Source organism: Macaca thibetana, chromosome 13, assembly GCF_024542745.1.
Source record: "Macaca thibetana thibetana isolate TM-01 chromosome 13, ASM2454274v1, whole genome shotgun sequence".
Lineage (NCBI taxonomy): Eukaryota > Metazoa > Chordata > Mammalia > Primates > Cercopithecidae > Macaca > Macaca thibetana.
This window is the reverse complement of record NC_065590.1, coordinates 58618265-58631633: the sequence shown is the minus strand read 5'-3', so window position 1 is coordinate 58631633 and position 13369 is coordinate 58618265. Positions and strand designations below refer to the sequence as shown.

The following is a 13369-nucleotide window of genomic DNA, read 5'->3' as shown; positions in this document are numbered from 1 at the left end:
TCAGACTTCGCCACTACACAATATATCCATCTAACAAAATTTCACTTGTACCCCTTATATTTATACAAATTTTTAAAAATCAGAAAACAACCCTGAGGACATAAACACGCACATGAAAGTATATTCAATGTATGCACTAGCATGTTCATCGCAGCATCATTCACAGTGGCAACGAAATGGAATCAACCCAGGTGCCCATCAGTGGTGGGCTGGATAAAGACAGTATGGTACATATACACCATGGAATGTTACCAGCCATAAAAAGGAATAAAATCTTGTTCTTTGCAGCAACAGGCATGCAGCTGGAGGCCATTATCCTAAGCGAATTAAAGCAGAAAGAGAAAACCAAATACCGCACGTTCTCATTTATAAGTGGGAGCTAAACATTGGGTACACATGGACACAAAGATAGGAACAATAGAGGCTGGGGACTATAATATCGAGGAGGAAGGGAGGAGGGCAAGCTTTGAAAAACCACATACTGCGTACTATGCTTACTGGGTTAACAGGTTCAATCATACTTCAAACCTCAGCATCACGCAATATACCCTGTAACAAACCTGTACATGTATGGCCTGAATACAAAATAAAAGTTGAAAATTTTTAAAAAGCATGTTCAATATTACTAATTTTCAGGGAAATGCAAATCAAAACCACAATGAGAAAGCACGTCTCACCCTCTAGTTCAGCTACTATTAAGAAAATTAAAAAGCATGTTCAGTATCACTAATCATTAAGGAAATGCACATCAAAAACCAGTAAGAAAACACTTCTCACCCAATCGGTTGGCTATAATGTGAACAGACAAACAAAAAAAGATAGCTAAAGAAAGTAACGAGTGTTAGTAAGGATGTGGAGAAACTGGAACCCTTGTACATTCCTGGTGGGATGTGCAGCCACTGTGGGAAACGGCATGATGGTTCCTCCAAAAAAAGAAAAAGAAAATTAAACATAAAATTACTATATGACTTTGCAGTTTCACTTCTCGGTATATCCCCAAAACAACTGAACATTCTCGGTATATCCCCAAAACAACTGAACACAGGAACTTGAACAGATATTTGTACACCCATGTTGATAAAAGCATTAGTCCTCATATCCAAAAGTTGTAAAAAAAACCGAATGTTCATCAATGAATGGATAAACAAACATGGTATATACATACAATGGAATATTATTCATCTTTAAAAAGGAAAGAAATTCTGACACATACTATGACAGGGCTGAACTTTAACGACAATATGCTCAGTGAAATAAGCCAGACACAAAAGGACAAAACATTATATGAGTTCACTTATATGAGGTCCTAGAATAATGAAATTCATAGAGACAGAAAGTAGAAGAGTGGTTGCAAGGGGCAGGGGGCAGGAGGATGACGAGTTTTCATTTCAGGGATATGGAGTTTCAGTTTGGGAAGATAAAAAAGTCCTGGATGGATGGTGGTGATTGCACTACGATATGAATGTACTTGATGCTATGGAACCATACACTTAAAAATTGTTAAAATGGTAAAATTTATGTTATATATTCAACATACACATACGAACCCCCTTCTATACACACACATAAACTGAGGACTATCCCCTACCTCCCCACTCTCAAGGGCCAAACTTAACAATCCAATACATTATACCCTCCTATATCTGATCTAGTCACTCATTGCTCCTCAATACACATCTTTTGTTTTACAGCCAGTAAGTAGAGAGAACAAAATCAGAGTTTAAGAGCCTAACAATGGAAAAAGGGAAGACATGACTCATGCTTAAGAAAAGAGAACTCTTTAATATCTAATTTTAATTCAAGATTAATATCTATTGGGTGTTGAACTATATAACAAACAGAGTGACTCTTCAAAAGAAAACGGTGTGAATTTGGGAATAGAACATTGCAGTGTGGCCGGGCGCGGTGGCTCAAGCCTGTAATCCCAGCACTTTGGGAGGCCGAGACGGGCGGATCATGAGGTCAGGAGATCGAGACCATCCTGGCTAATACGGTGAAACCCCGTCTCTACTAAAAATACAAAAAAAAAAAAAAAACTAGCCGGGCGACGTGGCGGGCGCCTGTAGTCCCAGCCACTCGGGAGGCTGAGGCAGGAGAATGGCGTAAACCCGGGAGGCGGAGCTTGCAGTGAGCTGAGATCTGGCCACTGCACTCCAGCCCGGGCGACAGAGCGAGACTCCGTCTCAAAAAAAAAAAAAAAAAAAAAAAAAAACATTGCAGTGGGAATACGTAAGAATGCCATAGTTAACTATGTGTGTGTTCAGGGAGGTAAAGGAAGACAAAGGTTTTTAAAAGAAGAAAATGAGAAAGATTACACAGTTGTTTCAAGAAAATTATCTTTGGCTACAAAGATCAGTAACAAGGATAACGCCCTAACGCCAGTCCAGGTTTGGGCAGACAGTTGCCGGGCAGCTGTCCCCACAGAACTATTTTTTGTTTAATGTTGCGATGGCATCTGTGTAAGGTCGTGGTTTTTCCAGAGTCTTTTTTGCTACCAGGTATACAAGTGTGAGAACCCTCTTTTCAAGGCCTCCCCGGTCTGTCTTTGTTAAGGTTTTTTGTTTTTAAGTACTAGTGACTCTATTTTGATTGTGACAACATTCACATAGGTTATCAAGATTATCAAGATTAACATGTTTCTAGTATGTGCCCTTAATATAATATATTGAAAATTATACTTTATCTGTTTTTCCTCCCAAAAATTCGGCCCCAGTAATCATAGGGAAACATTAGCCAAATCCCAACTGAGGCATGCTGTACAAAATACCTGACCAATATTCCTAAAAACTATCCAGGTCAGCAAAAATAAGGAGAGTCTGGGAAACTGTCATGGCCAAGAAGAGAAAAAAGATGTCAGAAAAAAAACAACAAAAACACCTTAGGGAATATGAATAAAGTATGCACTTTAGTTAATAATTATGTAAAAACGGGGGCGCTCGGGCTGGGCGTGGTGGCTCACGCCTATAATCCCAGCACTTTGGGAGGCCGAGGTGGGCTGATCACTTGAGGTCACGAGTTTGAGACCAACCTGACCAAATGGTGAAACGCCATCTGTACAAAAAAAACAAAACAAAAAAATTAGCTGGGTGTGGTGGTGGGTGCCTGTAATCCCAGCTACTCAGGAGACTTACTTGAACCCAGGAGGTGAAGGCTGCACTGAGCTGAGATGGCACCACCACACTCCAGCCTGGGCAACAGAGCCAGACTTCCATCAATAAAAAAGTGCCAGGGGAGCTCTTTTCTCTTAGAGATGTATACTGAAATATTTAAGCATAAAATAATGTCTGAGATTTATTTCAGATGAATCAAGTCAGGTGAGAGAACGTGGATGGAGTTATAGACCTAAAGTTGGGAACTGCTGAGACTGGGTAATGGGTACATGGGGTTCACTACACTCTTATTTTTATTTTTGCACATCTTTTAAAACTGTCCATGATAAAAAGTCATAAACTTAAAAAAATCTAGTATGCTAATTTATATAAATCTGGGTGCTGTAGGTGGCTATTTCCTGTCATTATATAGGGAGGCAGGAAAAAAAAACAGTTTTGGGAGAAGAGAATAAATAAGAATGAAGCAGAGATAGAAGGAGAGAAGTGGAGAGAGATGAAGTTCGAGCTGTAAAATGTCACTGTGTCTGCTTCCCACCCACTCCCTGAGACCCTGCTCTTGGATTTTGTGAGCAAAAAAAGTACTGGATACTTTTATCAGCCCCCACCCTGATCCCCCGATCCCCTCCAAACAACTCCAATGCTATGTGTTTGTGAAGGTACAAGTTCAAACAAATACTGAGAAATATAAGGCTCGCTTTGGCACTTCACCCCAGTCTAGAACTCATTCTTCTTCTTTTTTAAGCTAAAGAGTAAAGGGTTTCCCACATGTGGGCACTTAGCCTAACTTAGGGAAAGTACAATCTGCAGTAGAGATGGAGGACCTGGGTCCTGGTTTCGGTTCTGCTGTGCCGCCATGTGACTCTGGACAAGATACGTCGGGACTCTGTGCTTGCTCAGTTGGTCTTCTGTGTTGCTGTAACTGAGATAGGAAAAGCACTGGGGTAAAGTCAAAAAAAAAAAAAAAAGCTGCAAAACTTCAAAGTACTGAATTCCTATTTTTAGTAGGACTCCTCAAAGTTGCAAATCATCAGAATTTGTTCAGATTTTTTCCTCAGAGAGCACTTATTAAACCTGAACTTTGGAGCTAGTTGCTCAAGAGAAAATCACGTGAAGGAAAGTTCTTTTCTTCCTTGCCCACCCCTCTCCTCTTTTCCTTTCAATTTAAGATAAGAGTGACATGCATTTTTGCACTGGATTAAAAACAAAAATAACAACAAGGACAGTGTGTTGTCATAAAAAGCCCACCAGGTGCCTTCCTTAAATCTTCCCCTACGTCCTTCCATATATACATCTTAGTTGTTCGTTAGCCCAGTAATCAAGTATGGTAATCAGCCATGGTGACTGTAAAACCAGGCCAGAGAAAATCTTCGCTTAGTTATTTTAGTGACTGTTTGGGGAAGTGCTAGTGGGGCTAACTGGTCTTCCAATATTACTGTAGTAGCGGCCACATTCAGCAAGTTACTATGAAGTAGAATGCATGATTTAAAGGACGTGGAGAGAGCCCTGAAACTTGAAAAAAGCTCTTGATTTTCAAGTGTGCGCAAACATGGAAAATGTATCCCACAGCCAAGATAGTAAACACACGAGTCTACTGATGGCATAATCAATCATTGTTTGTGTGACCAAGGGAAGTTCCACACTGTTCTCGATCTATAAACAACTGGATCTCATTACTTATAGTAGTTGTACTCTATTTAATCGCAGCAAACATTGAATCAGCAAATCACATTACTCCTAAGGAAAATACAGGGTTAAGTTCCTGTGACCCTCTGGTCATAGCATTTTCGTCAGCCGATCAATATATAACTTCGTTTTATGTGTGTTTCTGTTTAAAGATACCTTACTAATATATATTGTTAATTCATTAACATCAAACAGCACTATAACTCATGCCTGAATAAAACTTATCATACATCTGTATTTTCTCCATAAGGCACACCACAGCCTTTTGGTGCTTAGGAATACTGGACGGCACTTCAGCACTTTGCTTGCAGGTCATTTTAAACAGCAAAATCACCAACAGAAATGCAAAAAACATGATCAGTAAAAGGATCACACATTTACAATATGAGAGCTAAAACAAGAAAGTGAGCATCGTCTTCTCTGACCGCAGCTGGGAATGTGGGCTTCCAGTGACTCAAATCTTTTCCCTGCTCTCTGCATGTCTACAAATGACCATGAAAGTACTGTGAGTATTGATTCGGGGGTTACAAATAAATTTTAGCTAGTAGGCAAATTCGCAGATACAGAGTCCATAAATAATAAGGATTGACTGCAAACACTACATACCAGAGCCTGCTGTAAGTTGGCAAAATCCCATTTTTTGCCCCCATTATGTGAATTTTTAGGGATGTGAGGGGTTAAGTGTGCATTGTATTCAAATATGAGTCACTCACTGTTAGATTGGATAGATTATGTAGAAAATGGTATTGCATTTAAAATAGTCCTCAATTAAGAGTTCAAGACCAGCCTGGCCAACATGGTAAAACTCCATCTCTACTAAAAAAATAATAATAATAAAATAAAATAAAATAAATTTGCTAGGCCTGGTGGTGCACACCCATAATTCCAGCTACTCAGGAAGCTGAGGCACGAGAATTGCTTGAACCCAGGAGGTGGATGCTGCAGTGAGCTGAGACTGCATCACTGCACTCCAGCCTGGGTGATGGAGTGAAACTGTATCTAAAATAAAATAAAATAAAATATAATAAAATAATAAAATAGTCCTCAAATCAGGAGCTATTCTTTCATCTTAAAGACTTGATACCCATCCTCCAAATCATGGGTTCCCAAGCTTCACTCAGTATCTCACTTTTCATCTTTGTATCAGCCATTATCTACGATAATAAAATAGGTATGTACCCTTCGACTATTATGCAGTTTTCATTCTACCCACCCACCTGCCACATGGCTCAAAAGTATCCAATCTTTGTGGTATGGAACATCCTCCCCATAAAAGTGAGGTAGCCTTTCAGACAGGACCTGGATGGTTCCCATCTTAGTCCCCTTTTCTGCCCCAGGGCCCAACTTAATCTTGCACAGTCTCCTACATGAGAGCTGGCAAGCTCTGTTCTCCATCACTATCCCTCCATGATGCATAAGGAACCAAGTCCTGTTTTATGCCAGATCTATTGTTCAGGGTGATATACGAACAACACAAGCAAAACTTTTTTCTTGCTCATGCTGTGTGACCACAATTGATTCATATTATGCTTAGGTATGCAGAGAAAATGCAGCCTCTCCTTTCTCTGTGACAGATCTAGCCTTCCTCAAAAGTCTATACTTCACTGGAAGGGCAACGGCTAACTCAGTTAATACCATCCTAGTCTCTTCAGTGAAAACAGTTTTCTTTTGGTTTACAACAGTTCCTTCTTTCATGAATGCTCATTTGTTCTGAGTTGTCTTCACCCTCTCGCCTCCCAAGATGGCTTCTAGGTATGAGCCTTCAAGGGAAGGGCAGGGAACCTTGATCTGCATCATGCGGGGCCTGATGCTGCCTTCTGACCCTTGCTGGCCTCTGTGGTGGTGCGTTCCTTGCTTACCCTGGTGGCATCTGCCACAGAAATGTTCATTCAGGGAAAGAGTGATCTAGTCTGTCTTGGCTTGGTCAGCACCTAGGGGTCCTCCCAGCTGACTTGCCTGCCTTTGTAACTAAAACCTCAAGCTAGATCTGACTGTTCCAGGGATAGGCAACTGGCTGAAGCAGGGCCAATCAGAGACCCTCCCTGAAATTTTTTCAAACTGGAGCTAAGCAATCTGGTTCTTCTCTGGAGGGAATGGAAGCAAAACTATGAGATGGAAGGCTCAGTGCAGTGGGCAACTATGCTTGCCGCCCTGTAGAAGTTGATATAGGCCTGCAAGAAGAGACAGAGAATGTGAGAGCTGAAGAAACATTCAGACTTCTGGTCTAGGCTGTGTCTGAGGTCCTGTATCTCCTAATTTCTTCCTGTTTTTCTGCGAAATAGCCACACATCTTTCCAGTAAATTCCCTGAATCCAAGCTAATTTGAGTTCAGCTGCTGACACTTGCAACTGAAATTTTAAAAACCCAAGCAGTATGTTTTTAAATGACTTAATGACCATTCTAGCACTTGTGTATTTATAATTCCCATCAACCTTCCTTTACACCATTCCCCAAAGTATACTATGTTTATAGGTTGAAAATTATTGCTGGCAAACATGAGACAATTGAGATTTTTAAAAATTTCATTGGCCAGGTGCGGAGGCTCACGCCTGTAATCCCAGCACTTTGGGAGGCCAAAGCAGGCAGATCACAAGATCAGGAGTTCAAGACCAGCCTGGCCAATATGGTGAAACCCATCCCTACTAAAAATACAAAAATTAGCTGGGTGCGGTCGCAGATGCCTGTAGTCCCAGCTACTTGGGAGGCTGAGGCAGGAGAATCACTTGAACCCAGAGGCGGAGGTTGCAGTGAGCAGAGACTGCGCCACTGCACTCCAACCTGGGCGACAGAGTGAGACTCTGTCTCAAAAAAAAAAATATATATATATATAGTATATATAGTATATATATATAATATATATATATAGTGAAATGTAATACCAATACAAAAAACTGCACAGAACATATATGTAACTTGCAAGGAATCATCATGAGGTTAACACAGCCGTGTCATTATTACACAGGTAAGAAATAGAACACTGCCTATACCCTTGAAGACCATCTCATTCCCCATACAAATAGTTACCATTTCCTCCTCCCCAAAAGTAATTATGCTCCTGACTTTTATGGTTATCACTTCCTTACTTTTCTGTTTTATCACCCAAGCATGCATACTTGAACCTTTACTTGAGTTCTACCATTCTTTGAACACTATGTAAACAAAATCATACAATGTAATTTGTTTTCAAAGATCAGACTTTTGCTTTGGATTATTTGAGACTTATCTAAAATTTACTGTAGCTGTAGGTCAGTCTTTTTTGTTGCTGTTTAGTATTCCATAACATGAATGACTACTCATTTACCTATCCATTTTGTTGATAGACATTTGGAGGTTTTTTTGTGCATTTTTGGCTATTATGAATAATGCTGCTGTGAATATTCTTGGTGAATACACGCACATTTTTACTGGCCATTTACATAAGAGTAGAATTGCTAGGTCATGAGTATGTATCTTTTCTCTTCTTTTTTGAGACACAGTCTCACTCCTGTCGCTCAGGCTGGAGTGCAATGGCGCCACCTTGGCTCACTGCAATCCCTGCCTTCAGAGTTCAAGCGATTCTCCTGCCTCAGGCTCCTGAGTAGCTGAGATTACAGGTGCACGCCACCATGCCCAGCTAATTTTTTGTATTTTCAGTAGAGATGGGGTTTCACAATGTTGGCCAGGCTGGTCTCGAACTCCTGACCTCAGGTGATCCATCCGTCTTGGCCTCCCAAACTGCTGGGATAACATGCTGGTGTAAGTCACCACGCCCAGCAGTATCTTTTTAAATGGGTAGATAACACTGATTATTTTTTGTAACTGACTGTTCCAGTTTACATTCCTACCAGCATTTTATGAGTTTCTCTTGTTTCATATCCCCACTAACACTTGTCTTTTTAATTTTAGCCATTTTTGTGTGTGTGCTGTGGTGTATCACTGTGGTTTGAATTTCACTTCTTCCTTATTATTAATGGAACTGAACACCCTATTGCCTGTTTATTGGCCATTTGTCTACCTCCCTTTTTGAAGCCCATTCTATAGGCTCTCATGATTCTCTTCTCCTCTGGAAGTCTCTTGGCCATTTTTCTATTTGTTTGCCTTGTTTCCTTAATGATTTGTAAGAGCTCTTTATATATTTGGGTAAGAGACCTTTCTACATTGGATATACATATAGAAAACATCATTCGCCCTGTGGCTTGTCTTTTCACTCGCTTAATGGTGTCTTTTCAGTAAGAGATTCTTAATTTAAATGTACTCAGATTTATCAATTGGGAGTTTAAAACAATGCATCTGATAGAGCAACTGGATTCAGTAGTGCAAAATAAAATTCTAAATTCAGCAAAATGAACTTATACAGACTCTCTGGCTAACACTGCACATTCTTTCCTTGGAATGTCATTTCCGGAATGGCAATTTTTTTTTTTTTTGAGACTTGAGTCTTGCTGTGTCATCCAGGCTGGAGTGCAGTGGTGCCATCTCCGTTCACTACAACCTCAACCTCCTGGGTTCAAGCAATTCTCCTGCCTCAGCCTCCCAAGTAGCTGGGATTACAGGCGCCTGCTACCACGCCAGACTCAATTTTTGTGTTTTTTGTAGAGATAGGGTTACACCATGTTGGCCAGGCTGGTCTTCAACTCCCAACCTCAGGTGATCCGCCCACCTTGGCCTCCGAAAGTGCTGGGATTACAGGCGTGAGCCACAGCGCCCAGCCGGCAATTTTTTAAATAATAAAAAATTCCATTATTTTACATAGCATTGAGATACACTTACAATATTTAATTCTGCCTCTTGGTGGTGCCATAGAAAACTAAGAGTAATAATTTTTAAAATTATTGTTCTGAAAGTTTGCTAGACAGTGGGATCTGACTATGAGCAAATTGAAAACTATGAACATTTTTAAAAAGTTTGTAATTCTCTTACACACTACAATGGCTGAAAATTCACTATAAAATTCCTGGCTAATAGTCAAATAAAAATAGCATTAATACTTTTTTACTCATGGAAATTTTCAAGCATTCTAAAGTGCCAATATAATATTCCTCTACCTATTACCTAGATAATAAACGTTAAAATGTTGTTATACTTACTTTAAAAAATTAAAGAAATAAGGAGAAAGTTTATGCTCCCCTCATCTCCTTTCCCCTTTTCTCACTAAAGGCAACTACTATCCAGAATTTGATGTGTTCCCTTCCAGTTTTTGTTTCTGTATTTTTAGTACGTGTCCATTAACAACAAAAATGTTACTTTGTATTTTAAAAAGTATCCTTTCATACTATAGTATACTGCAATTTGCTTTTTACATTTGACATGGTTTGCCATGTTTATATACACATATATAGATCTAGGTTATTAATTTTAACTGCCACATTGTAATTTATGGCAAACATATACCCTATATTTACTAATTTCTCTATTTATGAACATTGTAATGCTGCAACGCATACAATACCTAGAACAGTATCTTTAAAACATTTAAATGAAGGAGGCAGGCTTTTAATTCAAGCAATATCCGCATAAAATTTCTCAGGCAGACGATTTTTGCTTCAATTTTTTTTTTTTCGCTGTTCATATCTACTCTGCATGCATAGAACGAATAAATACCTGGAATTTCCTAAAGGTCTTTTACTCAGTCCCCAGAAAAAAGCTCTGATGTGGTATGTGTAATGGGGGAGGAGTGGGCGGATGAGGTGGGTAGAGTCCGACACAAAGAAATGTCAATGACAATATACAGGACAGTGAAAGTTTGGAACCGGGGCCAGTGGCAGCGGCAAAAGTTACCAATTTGGGGGAGGTCTGAGAGTTTACAGTGCAGGTGCTATAATATGCGGATAACAAAATAGCCGAATACACAAATCTTTCCATGCTTGTGAAAGACGTAACGATCTAGCGACAGACGGTTGCCATGGAAACCCGGGGCTGCGGGGAGTCGGCCAGAATTCTTGATGCGCTTAGAATGTTTCTTCCTCCGGCCCTCTGCTCTTCGCAATTATCGTCCCTCTCCTAGGTCCTACGCCCATTTTATAGGCTCTCATGATTCTCTTCCCCTCTTGATTCTCTCGTTGTGCGTTCCAGGTCGCCATCTTGGACCATGCGTCAAGATGGCGCCCCATGGTCCCAGAGGTACAGCCCAGGCATGCCGGTGACGCTACGCACGCACGTATTCGGGTGCGAAGGGTGGGGCAGTGACGCCAGACGTCGCCCCGCCCTCTGTAGTCGCTCCGCCCCCGGCCCCACTCCACCTTCCTCCCACCCCGCGAACCCGGAAGTGGAGGAGGAGGCGCGGCGGCGGCGGTGGCCAAGCAGGCAGAGACTCCCTGAGCCGTTCCCGGGAGCTTGTCTGGGTTTGGGGGCGGGAGACAGGCTGAGCCGCCTGGGCGGCCTGGCCTGTACGGGGAGGGGGAGGCCATGGCCTCGGCTGAGTTGCAGGGGAAGTACCAGAAGCTGGCTCAGGAGTACTCGAAGGTACCCATCGTGGTCTGGGAGTAGGGGGTCCCCCGCCCTGCGGCCTCGGGTTGCCGTGGCAGCGACTTGTCGGGACCGAAGGGTACTGCGGGAGGGGCACGCGAGCGCGCCCCACCTTTCCCCTCCGCCGCCTCCGTCCACCATTACGGTGCCTCCACCTGCAGCTCCTAGGAGATGGGGCCGGGCGGTGTCTGCGTCCGTGAGCGTTTCTGCAGGAAGGAGCTGGAGTTTGATTCTTGCTTTTCACTGAAGTAGCAGGCTTGGGACTGGGATGTCAGAAATTCTGGCTTCTTGCCTCTAATGCTGGCCGAGAAGGGAAGGGAAAGATGTGGACCACTCCTCCCCTCGCTGATTCCTCAATTTTCTCAGCCTAGGGATGGGGAAGATCAACCCTTCTCCCCTCCCACAGGGATGATATGAGGTTAAAGAGATTTATCTTCCCCCGAATCAATTCGAGAGGGTGGAGACATTCGGGTAAACTGCTTCACTAGGGATGAGTGGTTATGAATGTATTCACTGCTTTGGCAAGAGGTTGTCAGGAATGATTTTGAAAGCTTGAGTGCTACGGCTCTATTCTTTCTCTTGTCCCTCGGTCACCTGGAATGGGGTAGACACCCAGCAGGTGCTCAATACATGTTAAGCAACATGGGGACCTGCCCCTTTGTCGTGTTTATGGCATCAGTCTCTTAAATGATAGAACCCTTTCCTTGGAAAAGGATGCTGCAGTTTCTGGGTAGGGTGTTTCTAGTTTAAGAATATTTTAATGAAGTTATTAAAGCAGAATTTTACATCTTTGGAAATTGATTCAACAATCATTAAGCTTAGTTTTCCGTGATCTTGGCATTCATGGAGTCCATGGGAAGATGGTAATCCCTTTTTGCAATTTGGAGAAACTGAGACACATTTTATACCTTAGGATTTCATTCAACAAATAGCAAGATGAAATATTGTTTGAAAAATAAAACCAGTGCCTAAACATACACACTTAAGTCCTCACCATCAAATAGGAATATTTTGAGATACTATACTTATTTCAGTGATGCTACCATTAGCAAAACTTTGTTGCATTTCCATTTGAAATTGTCTTAACAGCCTGTGGCACAATGTTAGTGATGGCAAGTCTTCATTTTTTGAAGGAGTATTTCCTTGCTTGAAGGGCCAGAAGTTGTTTGGAACAAATCCATGTGATGAAGGGAGGTGGGTGGAGGTTGGCAATGCTCAAATTTGGCTCTACTATTTTTGGTTGAAAATGTTTCATGATCAACACCTGTGAAAAGAAGGAAAAAAATAAGAAAATGTTTCGTGAGCATAAAGGGAGGGGACTGATTTTCTTCTCCAGAGAGCCAGCAAGCTCAGAAGGCCATTCCAAATGGCAAGAGGGGCGTTCGAAAAATGTTTTGAGTAGGGACTACATTGCTGAAATAATTGTATAGCCTCCCAAAGTAATAAAAACTGAAAAGTTTTTGGATATGTAAGCTTGTTCAACACACAATATGTGTCCCCTGTGAGCAGTCTGCCAGGGTCTGTTGAGTGAGGCAGGGTTCCAGCTTAACAAGTCACCTTTAATGGAGTATTCTAACGTAGTACATAGTTATGATATAGTATGACAAGTGTCAGTTCAGTGGGACTACCAAAGACATTGGGTAAACGTTGAGGTTATAGTGAGGATTAGAGAAGAGGAAATGAGGGAGTGGTAGCTTTCCAGGCAAAGGGAACAGTCCATGTTTGCTGGTATGAAAGTTCATTAAGATTAATCTTAATGAGCCTTCACACGGCAGAGAGTGGTGAAATGAGGTTGGAGAGATAATTTGGACCCCATCGTGAAAGGTTGTGAATGTCAAGTAAGAAGAGTGAACTTTACCTTTTGAGTAATGGAGAGACGCCAAAGGTTAAGCAGGAGAGTGACGTTACTTTTAGGACACTGATAACTGTGAAGGATGGATTGAAATAGGGAAAGATTGGTGGGGAAAAGAGCAGACAGTAGACTGTTGAAATAGATTTTGGAAGAGTAATGTAGGTTTGTATAAAGTTAATGACTTCTGGGCTGTAGAGAAGGGGCTTGATTCAGGAATTATGGTTAAAAATTGCTTTTCAGCTTTCCTTTTTTTTGAGTGCCTGCTATGTGCATGGCACTA

The 13369-nt window shown here is 41.5% G+C and overlaps 1 protein-coding gene and 1 pseudogene across 2 annotated transcripts in view; one reads left to right on the top strand and one right to left on the bottom strand.

Annotated features, from left to right (window-relative positions):
- The window catches only part of LOC126934259 (uncharacterized), a 1193286-nt pseudogene that overhangs the window by 51734 nt on the left and 1128183 nt on the right, over window positions 1-13369 (bottom strand). The gene's annotated exons all lie outside the window — the stretch shown is intronic.
- The window catches only part of PPP1R21 (protein phosphatase 1 regulatory subunit 21), a 645938-nt gene that overhangs the window by 565375 nt on the left and 67194 nt on the right, over window positions 1-13369 (top strand). Inside the window, exon 2 of the mRNA XM_050754865.1 lies at window positions 11039-11234. Within this exon, the coding sequence (XP_050610822.1) occupies window positions 11178-11234 (57 nt within the window). The 5' untranslated portion in view covers window positions 11039-11177. The remainder of the gene's footprint in view (window positions 1-11038; window positions 11235-13369) is intronic.